This window comes from Pagrus major, chromosome 4 (genome assembly GCF_040436345.1).
Source record: "Pagrus major chromosome 4, Pma_NU_1.0".
In the NCBI taxonomy this organism is placed as follows: Eukaryota; Metazoa; Chordata; class Actinopteri; order Spariformes; family Sparidae; genus Pagrus; species Pagrus major.
In genome coordinates, this window is record NC_133218.1 from 24,619,332 (window position 1) to 24,631,309 (window position 11,978).

Genomic DNA, 11,978 nt, shown 5'->3' on the forward strand with positions numbered 1-11,978 from the left:
CTCACAGTGAGTTTTTTTTTTTTATCTGTCTCTGACCTCTCCCCTTGATATGCTTTACCGATAAGAAACAAGACAGTGGGCCAAATTTCAGCAGTTGTCACTGGAGTGGACCATCAAGGAGAAGCCTTTTAACTCACCACGAAAGTGACATTTTGAAGAAACTCAACACTTAGTAAGTGGATCAAGAAGACAAAAACAAAAGCTGACAAGAAGAGCGAAGAAGAAAAGGTACTGCGTACACACCTGTGACGAAGAGAGGCTGAGCTGAATGCATCATCTGGAGGTGGAGTTTTAAATATCAACCAAACTCAAAACTCATCAGAACCATGAAACTTCCTGGGACTGTTATTAAATTGGAGTACACTCATGGCAGCACAGACGCTGAACAATTAAACAACATGATGGTGATACCACTGCAAACCAATGCAACAGGTATGAGGATAACAAATTTACCTAATAATCCAATTCAAATAAGTTTTATTGGCAGTAATGTTTAAGTTACATTATTGCCAAAGCAAAATTGCATTTTATTGAATGATGACGTTTTACACAAGAAAACTCAATAGATGATCAAAAGATAAAACATACACTGACAGACATTCAATCAACTGGGTTTCTGTTTCTCCAAATCTTCGGTCTAAATTTCTCCCAGCTCCTGCTCTCTTCTGCCCAGAGGCCATGGTCACCTCTCCAAACCTGGGCCTCCTGCACAGTTTAGTTTTTTTGTCCGTATGTCAGGGTTCATCGGTTTGTGATCAGATAGCCTTTGGTAGCCTAAAGTTTTGGATATTCATTCAAATTATACTTACTCAGTTATGATTTTAAATGTAACTGAATAGATTACATGGTGTAATGCATTGTTAAGTACGAGTAAATTACAGACTTAAAAAATTAGTCACTCAGTTATTTGATTACATACAATTAGCTACTTCCACCCTTGGTATATGATAATAACATATAATAGAATAGATAAAGCAGTTTCTGATTGTCGGGGAGATGAATAAACCCAGGATCTATACATTTTTTTCTTTCAGATCTTACTATACTTCTTTTAAGAAGTAAGATAAATAAAATGAGATAAATCACTCTTGTCCACAAGCAGTCACATCAGCTGTCACTGCACAAAACTCTCCAATTATAGCAATTATGTTCAAAATACACTAGATTAGGGCTGCAACCAATGATCATTTTCATTATGGACAGAGTTTATGTCGTCATTGTTAAACAACAACCATTACTGATAGAAATCGATCTATGTGACTCAGAAACAAATGTTCAAGGATGAGGTAACATTTTAAAGTTATAGCTACAGGGGAGCAAACGAACCACATTGTTAGACTGAATAAAATGACGCATTTCTCATTGTTGGAAACATTTAGGATAATGTCAGTACACAAATTAACAAAATATACAACAAAGGTATAGGTAATTGCAGAAATATATCATATCATAAATGACATAAAATAGAGAAAGCAGCAAATCATTACTATGGAGATCAGGAAACAGATAATGTTTGACATTTGTGCTTGAAAAATGATTTACACGATAAATCATTGATTTATTCCCTGTCCTAACCGGACTAATCGTTTCAGCATTCCACATAAGTTTACATTCTGATCTAATTTCCTTCATAATCTTATCCTCTGTCATCATTATGATTAGAGCTCTGCTGAGTTGAATCCGGCCCTTTCCTTGCCACTTTAAATGGAGAAGCTTTACCAACAGGCCTCTCCTCAAATCCAGATAACTGCGAGGCAAATGTATTCTAATCTCTTAATTCAATCTAACTGATCTTTGACCACAGAAAGCATTTTCCTTGTTAAATTGTAATCCCTAGCTGCTTCATCTCCCTAAACTAAATATGCAATTTACATACATTATAGCCTGCGGTCTGCACAGTGCGAGGAGCATCAGTGCAGGAGCACACTGCGCCATGAACGTGCAGTTGTCAGTGCTTTTAAGAGAGGCAGTCCTGCAGCAATCAAACACTGGCAGGATGCAATTTGGAGCAACATGGATGGAGACTGAATTTAAACAGAGCGCCCATGTAAAATTAGCCAGAGGAGAGTAGTGGACTTTGGCTTGCCACTGACCTCTAACTGCTTTAATTAAATGGGGAGTTTCCTCTTCCTCTTGAGTAATAACTAGCAGTGCTCCTCCGAGGCCTATGGCACTGGCAGTCAAATAGAGCTGTGATATCTCTACCTATAACCCTGCTTTTATTATCAGCACTGCTCTTGTCAAACCTATGAAACAGTGCCTAGGTGATTCCTAAGGGGCCATAAGTTCACAATGAACACCTCGCTGCAAAGTTCTGTCCATGTACAAGGTTATGTCTGTTCACAGAGGTAGAATAAGATTCATTATGTGCCTTCGTTGATGAAAAGGATCGTGAATGATCGTCTCTCTCAAGGTGCCCGTCTGCTCTCAACAAAGCTATGTGATCTATCTCAGATACATGTGGGGCTTATTAGTTTAGACTCAGAGACATTTACTTATTCATTAGCAAGCAAATAAAAGGGGTTTATGTTCCTAAAGGACATAGAGAATACTACTCCTCTAAGATGTAAATGTCTATCACTTGTCTCCTATTCATACCTTCCCCCACGTATTTTCACTCTATATTGTAATACTGTATATCCTGATCTGATTCTCTGGATATTGTCCGGACTTCATATGTGAAAGGGGCTCCAGTTTAGCCCAAAGTAAATTCAAAGCTGAACCATTTTTAGTGCAGGCATGGTTTGGGGCTCATTGGAAAGGTTATAAGATGATTTTTTTTTCCTAAGCTGCCAGAAGCTCTGTAAATCCTTCTGGCATTAATCTATAGGAATGTGAATCATTTATTTGTTTGTTTTTTTTGCCTAAATTTTGTAATGCACAAATAAGCCCACAGATGAACTGTAACTGACTCTATTGGCTGGAAAACACAATTGGTCCACATTGTATAATCTTACTTATTAGCTTACAATATCACTGAAAATGGACACTTAACACATGATTTTCTAAGGAAATATGCAGGTGCCTGACAAGAAATGCCAGTTTGTGACCTCAAAATACTCCTGCTTGAGAGTAACAGGGTGTTGATTATCTTATAATTGACAGGCTCACGAGTGTCAGCACCTACATCATTGAGGTCACAGCCTGATGGAGATAGGCCTCAGTGCTCCATATGTGCAGACAGAGCCACAGGTAAACATTATGGTGCATCCAGTTGTGACGGCTGCAAGGGCTTTTTCAGGAGGAGCATTCGCAACAACCACACTTACAACTGTAGGTGAGTAGATCCTCCTCACTACAACATGTCGTTATTAAACAGCATTGTATTTATTGTACATCTTAATGTCCAACAGACTCTTTGTAGGAGGCAATGCACAACAGGAGCAATAACAATGAGGTTACGTTTTTTGTTTTTTTTGTTTTTTTAAATCTTTATTCAAGTGGAAGTGAGAAATTATTCTGTGGTGTTTGAGTTATCACCCATTGTACAGAAGTGTAAAATCTATCATAGAAGAAACCTCACCAAGCAGTAGACCAGTCCAGGCATGGAGGCAATAACATGTATATAGTGACAGAGGTTAATGTGAAATATAGGTGTAGGGTCTTACTTTCTGTTGTGAGCAGTTGATTGAGCTACGCTTTGCAGACATGTTTAAGCTTGCCTCATAAAGTGTGTCTACCTTGGAGCTCCACTGATTTAACATAGTGAAAGTCCGTTCACAGGTCTTTGGTATTGTATATGAGAAAAACAGTTGTGTAAGCCTATTGTTGCTCCAGAGGAAGTCTAATAAATTGCTCAAATGATGTCACTTGAGTCACAACATCTGGGTGTGAAGACTCCAAGTGTGAAAATTAAAATAAAATCTATCTGGGGGTGTGAAGAAAGAAAGAAGTCATTGTAGCCCGCTCCTTATGCTTGAAGCTAGCAGTTCAAGGCTACTTTAACCATTACTAGCATAACACACCTGAACCTTAAACTGAACTGTTGACAGTTGCATTGTGGGTAATGTGCACCCGGTTTTGGGATGGAAGGAAGAAGAATGCGTTGGAAATTTTAAAAGATTATGCTTATTTCTGCTTCTTTATGGAGGGCTGAAACTGCCAAAATAAAAAAAATTAAAAAAAGAAATACATAAGTGGCTGAAGTATGTCATTAAATGCATCAAAAATTATACAAAAAATGGAGATACTAATTAATTTAATTTTCATTTGTATTTATTTACCTTTGATTTTATTCACCTATTATTAATTAATTAATTAATTAATTTATTTATTAATTTACCCCTTTGTGTTTAATTAATGTATTAATGTATTTATGTAGGTATTATCTTGCAAAATGCAAAAAAGCATATCAAAATAAATGAAGAAATAAATACATAAATAATAAACTTAAATATGGATTCATAAATAAATACAATGGGAAATTGATAAATACAAATGTAAATAAATACAGAAGCAAATTTTAAAAAATCAACTTATGTCACATTTTAAAAATTCCTTTCTGCCTACGTTTACTTTAAGTAATTTATTTGATGTATTTAATATACAATTTATTGAGTTATTTATTCAGTTATTTTTAATTTGGTCAGTTTCAGTCCTCCATACTGCATCCATTTTGACTCAGGCAATGCTATAGTGCAAAACATAATTAGTTCAAAACTATTTCACCATAGTCTCACAGCTGTATTAGAAGTGTGTATGTATTTATGTAGCCTATGTGCGGATGAGAATCTGTGTTTAAATGTTTGCACATCTTTTTCAGGTTCAGCAGACAATGTATTGTGGACAGAGACAAAAGGAACCAGTGTCGTTACTGCAGACTACAAAAGTGCTTCAAGGCTGGAATGAGAAAAGAAGGTCAGAGGAAATGTTCCTATATTCTCAAGTAATCAGTTTAAAACAGTGCACCTTCAGTGTTTCAATTTTCAAAATGGAAAGAACACGCATCTTAACTCTACGCATGTAGAGTTAAGATACTGTATTTTCAAAACTTTTAATTTTGCAGTTAACAGTTTGCATTAAAACATCATGTCATATTTCTGTGGAAAAACAAGGGAACAGTGAGTGAGCAGTGCAATCATGTTTATGTTTATGTGCAATCTGTTTACATTTAGCCTTATCTTTCACTGATAAGCAGGGAGAAGAGATGTGGTGAGAGATGAGATCGGAGGAGCCATGAATAGTCTCCACACATAAATAATTAACATGGCTGAGCATAGGCAAATATTTGCTGTGCAGTTTTCTGGAACGATGTTGCTCACAACCCCCTGTAGTGAAGGCAAGGGCCACTAATTTAAATGTTTATGTCACTAATTTGCACGGTTTGCATAAAATGCTGAATAAAAAAATAAAACATTTTTAAAAAACAGGGCAGAGACACCTAAGTAAAAACAAGATTCCTTTTAGACGTTTCCTCTGAGCACACTTACTGATGTTCCACAGAAGATCCATTTTGGACATTGTTATGCAGGTCCATGTCAGCGAAGCACAGGGGGAGCTTCCCGCTCCTTCTCCTCCTCTAGTTTGATTAATACGCTCCTGATTGGTTGCTGAGAGGACAGCTCTGATGACTGATTACTCTGACACTCGCTTCTGTTGTCTGACTTTGTAGAGCCATATTGGAATCAGTCTGAGGCCGTCCAGATTGCTCTGTTTCTAATGACTCTCACAGAGGGGTCATCAACATGTGATGACATCTCCTCTGCTAAACATAATCCACCATCAAGCATCCACGCCCCCTTTTTCTTATTGTCAGCAGCAAATATAAAAAGCTAGTGTCAACATTCGAATTTCAAATCAAGATAGGTCTACACAATAGGAGCGAAACTTTACCTTCTACAACTTTGTTTCCGTGTACTTCATACATTAAAGGGTGTTTCAGAAAGGGTTTTATCCATATTTGTGTCCTTATCTCTGTCTTCACTTCTGCGTTTTTCTTATCAGGGAGAAACTACAAGTAGATAAGTCATAGAAGGGAGGAAAGGGAGAAATAAGGTTACAGATTCTTTCCATGAGAGTTATCAATAACATTTCTGGTCTCTACTTTTTACTCTATAGTCAAAGTATTTGTATGACCAAAATGTAAATTAAAATGTAGGTTTCTTTGTTGCTTTAACATTTCAAGACAACATCCAAGATGCACCTTTCTATCCCATTATATCAAACCGCATCAAGTGCAAAATTATTACTTTACATCCTGAAACAAATACACTTGAATCTTAAAACAGAAGCAGACTTCAGGAGACTCTTGAGAGAAATGTGATTTTTGTCTCATTTCTGCAACATGTGCAAAAATAGGCAACGTTTGGCACGGCTAATTTTTTGCATGGACTGCAACTTTAGTGTCACAGAGGATAGAGGCACCTTGTCGAGGCAAAGAGTATAGTAGGTCTGTCTGTTTGCAGCTGAGGTGAGCAGAGAGCAGAGGTCTGGTGTGGAGAAGCCAAGAAACTTCTCTAATGGTTCTTTCTTCTCTTTAATCTCCAGCTGTGCAGAATGAGAGAGACTGCATCAACAGCCACAGAGCCAAGGGACAGACAGTGGGCACTCTGTCCATCAGTGTGCTGCTGCGAGCAGAGGCCAGTGTGCAACAGGTAACAAGCCGCTGCTTAACATCTCATACAAAGTTCTGTGACAGAAACGGTTCCCTTTCCCATTTCTGGAAATCATGTAGATGGAGGCCAGAGACAGAGAGGATATAGGTTACATTTTAGACAGGCAGGCATTAAATTCTGGGCTGGATTCAGTTACGCCTTAGAAATGACAAAATTGCCGAGGGACCCCATCTAATCATAGCCCATTTAATTGCACCACTTGGTCTGGGATTGTGCGCCGATGTTCAATTACCTTCAAATGCATAATAACAACCAGATATATGCGTTTGTATGTGAAAAGGAACGCACAGAAAAAATTGAGATGACTGGCAAATGAGCTACTTCAGGCGTATGTTCCTTTTTTTCAAAATGGCCATCATGTGGTGTCCATCCAGCATTATTCATCCAGGAGCCTGCATCGTCTTGATCAAACCTTCACAGCTCTCCAAGTGCCAAAGCACCTCATACACCTAACAACATCATCACCTTCCTCATCCCCAATTGATGTACCTCCCCGCATACAGAATCACACACCTTATCTGAGGTTCATTCCCACATTGCAGTATCACCTGAGCCAACTGTGAACTCACATTATGCTTTGCCGCTCTCAGTTGCCAGCTCTGGTCTCACCTAGGAGTCATGACATCAACACCAAGAAGACAGCCAGCGTGGGAGTCATGTTCGAGTCCATGAAGCAGCAACTCCTCCTGCTGGTGAAGTGGGCGAAACACATCCCAGAGTTTTGTAGCCTCCCCGTAGAAGACAGGGTATGAAGAGGATTCTAACAGCTTACTTTGTACTTTGTTTCATATGTTGCTTTTGCATTTGTCTTTCCACATTGATGCTTTGGTTGATCCATTTGCATGTTTCAGCTGCATGTGATATGAAGCCTGTGTATGTCTGTGTGCAGATAACCCTGTTACAAACCCACTCTGCAGAACATCTTATCCTGGGGGCAGCAAGACGCTCTTTACCCTATCACAATCTCATCCTTCTAGGTAGGACAGATAAAACCTTCTACTGATTGCGCTTTCATGTTTCATCATTCGGCTATGTGCAGTAGGTCTGTCATGATAACCATTTTTAGACCACTTTATCCGACTGATGTATGCATGTAATCTTCAAGCTAAAGCATCTTGCACATGAATGGATTTGTTTATGTTTCTTGAGCAGGTAACGACTCTGTGATCCCCCTGAGAGGTGCAGACATTGAGGTTTCCAGACTGGCTTTCAGAATCCAAGAGGAGCTGGTCAAACCTCTCCGAGAGCTGGACATCACAGACAAGGAGTTTGCTTGCCTCAGAACCATTGTCTTCTTTGCCCCGGGTCAGTCTGTTAGAGGGGGACTCTGGGTTGTAGTTTCTCCTCTGCCACTTGACCTCATCCATTGCACCAGACAAAGAATAACTCTCTTTGATGTTCTCGGTTGGATCAGTTTATTTTCGTGGCCCTTTGCATCTGTAGTTTAGTCTGAGTGGTCTGGCTTTAGTGTGGAGTTTCTCTCATAATATCAGGATGTGGTGGAGTCTTTGGCAGTCAGCAGTCGGGGCAGCCCGCTGAGCTTTATGGCCCATTTACCTGAGGCAGGAGCAGCAGAGGCAGGACTGACTTCTGATTCAACTCTCCCCAAAGCCCAGAAAAGATAGTCACCATAACCTAGATTTGCGATTATCAGTCACTTTTATTAAAACATCTTTTCAATCATCCCCACAAAAAGTTTTTTGTTTTCACTAAAATCTTGCTGTAAACAACACAACTTTATTATTTTATATTTTGCCCATCATTAAGGATCGAAATACTTTTTTTTTTTTAATGAACTGAGAGTGATACAGTTATTAGTAATCAATAAGACAACTGATAACTGATATTTGTAACTGATATACATTTGAAGTTAAAGTGAAAATCTTATAATAATCAGTGATGGAAAGTAACTAACTAACATTTTAGGCGATTTAGATTATCCAGTGTTTATAGACTGTAAATTGTGACATATCACCAGTCAGATAGTGTGGTGAGTGCAAATCCTGTTTTAATGATCATTTTTATCATTTATTTTATTGGCAATTGTAAAAATACTGAATTGTGGCTCTGATAATTGGTATATCCCTACCAATTATATCTTGCTGTTCTGTAACTCCTTGATATACAAAGACTTTCTTTCAAAGTCTTTAAATAAATAATCATATCTGTCAGATGCATGGTGCAACATACCAGACAACTTATTCCATATATTCATTCACGACCTATAGAGAGATGGTGACCTAAACAGGGAGACGGGAAAGCTCCGTTCAGATTTTCATAAATAGTAATGAATCTTTTCCTTAATGATAATGAGAACATATGAGGATGACATTCGATTTTTTAGAGAATGTCCTTACTGTGCTCTTATTTTGGGTTTATTTCTCATTTGTATTAATCACTGAATCCTTGAAATAAACAAAATATTGATTATGTATGGTCAGTTTTTAGAAGGGGCTCTAAGGACAGAAGCAGTGGTTGGTTAAAAGGAATGCTGGCATGTTGCAAGGAAACCCAATTTAAAAAAGTCTTACAAAAGAACAATCCTGCATTGATTGTACATTTGATTTCGACAGATCTTCTATTGGCTAAGAGAGTAAAACAAAGATTGATACTTCTGCATTGTCTGTACTCCAAATATCGATGGATATTTATCTCCTGTAATTTAACTCTTCGGAAGTAAAACTAAAATTACCTTAATGTTAACTTCTCCCTGATGAAACAGAGTACCCTCTCCTCTTCAGTATATGTCTTCTTACCTTTGCCTCACAGAATGTCCAGGTTTGAAGAGTCCTCAGGTGGTTCGACATCTGCGTTTCCAGGCCCAGCTGCTGCTCGAAGAAGCAACCTGTGAGCGGCGGGGAAGGTTTGGGGAGCTCCTGCTGATCCTGCCTCCCCTGCAGAGTGTGGCCTGGCAGATGGTGGAGACTCTCCACTTTGCACAGCTGCTGGGTGAGGCCCAAATGGACAACCTGCTGCAGGAGATGCTGCTAGGGGAGGGAGCCAAAGCAGGACAGGGTAGGAGACACTGCTACAATATTACATACTAATACAGCATGTATATTAACCTTTAAACTGTATATACTAGGGTCATAATTGAGATGTAATTATGTTTTCTGTTCCAGTTTCTGCTCTTCCCTCAAGCGATGACCTGACTCAAGACCAGCAAAATGAGCCAAAAGCTTCACCTTCAAACTTTACCTCCGTCATCTCTCACAGTTCATGTGAGCTCACACAAATCAACCAATCACAACAGTTTAAAACGTGCACCTGGCCATAGAAAAACATACAATTCAATCAGCATTAATTCCAACAGTGTTCCACTATTAAAATAACAAATATTCACCTCAGTATTTAGTGGGCGTCACCTTACATGAGATTGAAATGTGTTGATTGACAGTGAGCCCTCATGTGCTAAATGCCTTTGCTGATGTCCATCTGTTTCACAGCTCTTTCAAGCAGCTTGCCTGCTGCCCCCACAGACTGGCACTGAGGTGTACAGACATGGCGATGATGCCAATGTGCCCACAGCATACCAGAGGCACCTATCCATACCGAGAAACACCTCAGGATGCAACAACAAGGAGGGGAGGGGTGTTATTAGCTTCAGGCAGAACACAAACAGATACACACACAAACATCTGCATACATACTGTACACACATATACAAGTGAAGTTGGAAAAAAAAACTTGGACCCACGAAAGTGATGCTTTAATTATTATGTATTAAATAATGCATCTTTGTAATCAGTAGTGTGCATTTGTCTGAGATGGGACATAAATAACATTTGAAATGTATTTTATACATGAACACCTGACACAATGAATTGATAACATTCAGCATGTTGCAAAGGCACAGTGACAAATAAAAAGTTAAAGGCACATCTGTAAAATGTGCAAAATAAAACTACTGACGTGCAGTTAGTTTAACATTGCATTGAACTATAGTAGAGCTGCAACGATCAGTCAATCAATCAATACCTTTGTTTCGAAAAAAAAAATTCATTGTTCAATCAATTCATTGTTTCACAAATTTTTCAAGCAAAGATATCAAACATTTGCTGGTTCCAGATTCCAAAATGTAAGGATTTGCTGCCGTTCTTTGTCACTTCAGATAGTAAATAAAGTCTTAAAGGGTCTTTGAGTTGGGGACTGTTGTCACCTTTTTTTTTTTTTGACATTTTATAGACTAAAGAATTAATTTATTAATTGTAAAAATAACAGCCCTAAACCATACCTACAGTAAGTAAGTAAGTAAGTGTATTAATATAGCTCCTTTCAAGAGCAGAGGCAGTATATTGCGCATTTGAGAGCCAATAATGCAAAACATACTGTATATGGAGACATAACACAAAACATGGAAATACACAGAAAAAAGAAAAGTGAAAATAGGCAAGCGTGAACAAATGCGCTGATTTTCAAAGGTGACGGTGTGTTTGACTCATACGTTGAGCTGAAAGGTGCTGAGATTGTCAGCAGAGGGCGCACAATGCCTGCTAAGAGATCCATTTGTTGGCTCCTGAGAGGCAAGTTTTTCTTTGCAAATAAAAACCATCACTTGTGTTTTTGTGGTCAAATATTTGTCATGTTAACCTGAATGGAGAAAAGGCTCTGCTTAATATAGTGAGGATTTAAATTAAATATTAAACCAAATATCAACCATTTTGATATAAAGAAAACTAAGTGCCATCAATCAGAAGTAAACATGAGCTGTCCATCTTAATAGGGCAACCTTGATATAAAGAGCATTGTTTGTTTATAGAGAGTTCACCTTGATGAGCAGGAAGTTGTTGAGCATGTAGTCACAGAGATGTGATGAGGGATGAGGGTGCAGCAGCACAGCACAGGAGCTCAGAGTGGCTGCAATGACTCAATATAACTGATGACAAAAATGTGTTCGTCAAAATGAAATCCTTTCTCTTTCTAGCTAATTAGTTTGTTTTCATATCTTTATGACTGAATTGCTACACAAACAGTGAAAGAAATCCATCTTGTAGTCGCCCCTGAAGCTGATGGCAACCATATCCACAACAGTGGGTATAATCTAAACAACATATTGGTTGTTATTTCCACTGTTCTGAAGATTGAGCATTCGTGCTTTCTTAAAAAATACTCATGCATCACAGAAATGAGGTTACCTAAATAGTGACATGTTCTCTTTCCACTTGAGACAGTATCAGGTCTGTGACATGAAGCCCGAACCCAAACAGAGGACGGATCTGTGATGTGTAAAGAAGTTATATAACATTATATAATCCCATAAAGCTCAGTGGCTCAATGTAATGAGAGTTGAAGAGTTTACATTTCACTGACTGACATATACAGTATGTGCTTGGCTTGCACTCTTGTCAGCCGCATACAGCGTAT

At 38.4% G+C, this 11,978-nt stretch overlaps 1 protein-coding gene across 2 annotated transcripts; it reads left to right on the forward strand.

Annotated features, from left to right (window-relative positions):
- The first annotated feature begins 236 nt into the window (after positions 1-236).
- Positions 237-10,755, forward strand: hnf4b (hepatic nuclear factor 4, beta). Of its 2 annotated transcripts, XM_073464014.1 has the most exons (10): positions 237-432; positions 3,106-3,277; positions 4,763-4,857; positions 6,487-6,593; positions 7,205-7,360; positions 7,504-7,591; positions 7,767-7,919; positions 9,384-9,629; positions 9,737-9,835; positions 10,061-10,755. In XM_073464014.1, exons 1-10 carry the CDS (start codon positions 327-329, stop codon positions 10,102-10,104), a joined length of 1,266 nt encoding a protein of 421 aa, XP_073320115.1. In that variant the 5' UTR covers positions 237-326; the 3' UTR covers positions 10,105-10,755. The 2 variants fall into 2 exon arrangements, with proteins under 2 accessions (XP_073320115.1, XP_073320114.1); XM_073464013.1 differs by lacking the exon at positions 10,061-10,755 and having other exon boundaries at positions 9,737-9,979.
- Positions 10,756-11,978: the final 1,223 nt, after the last annotated feature.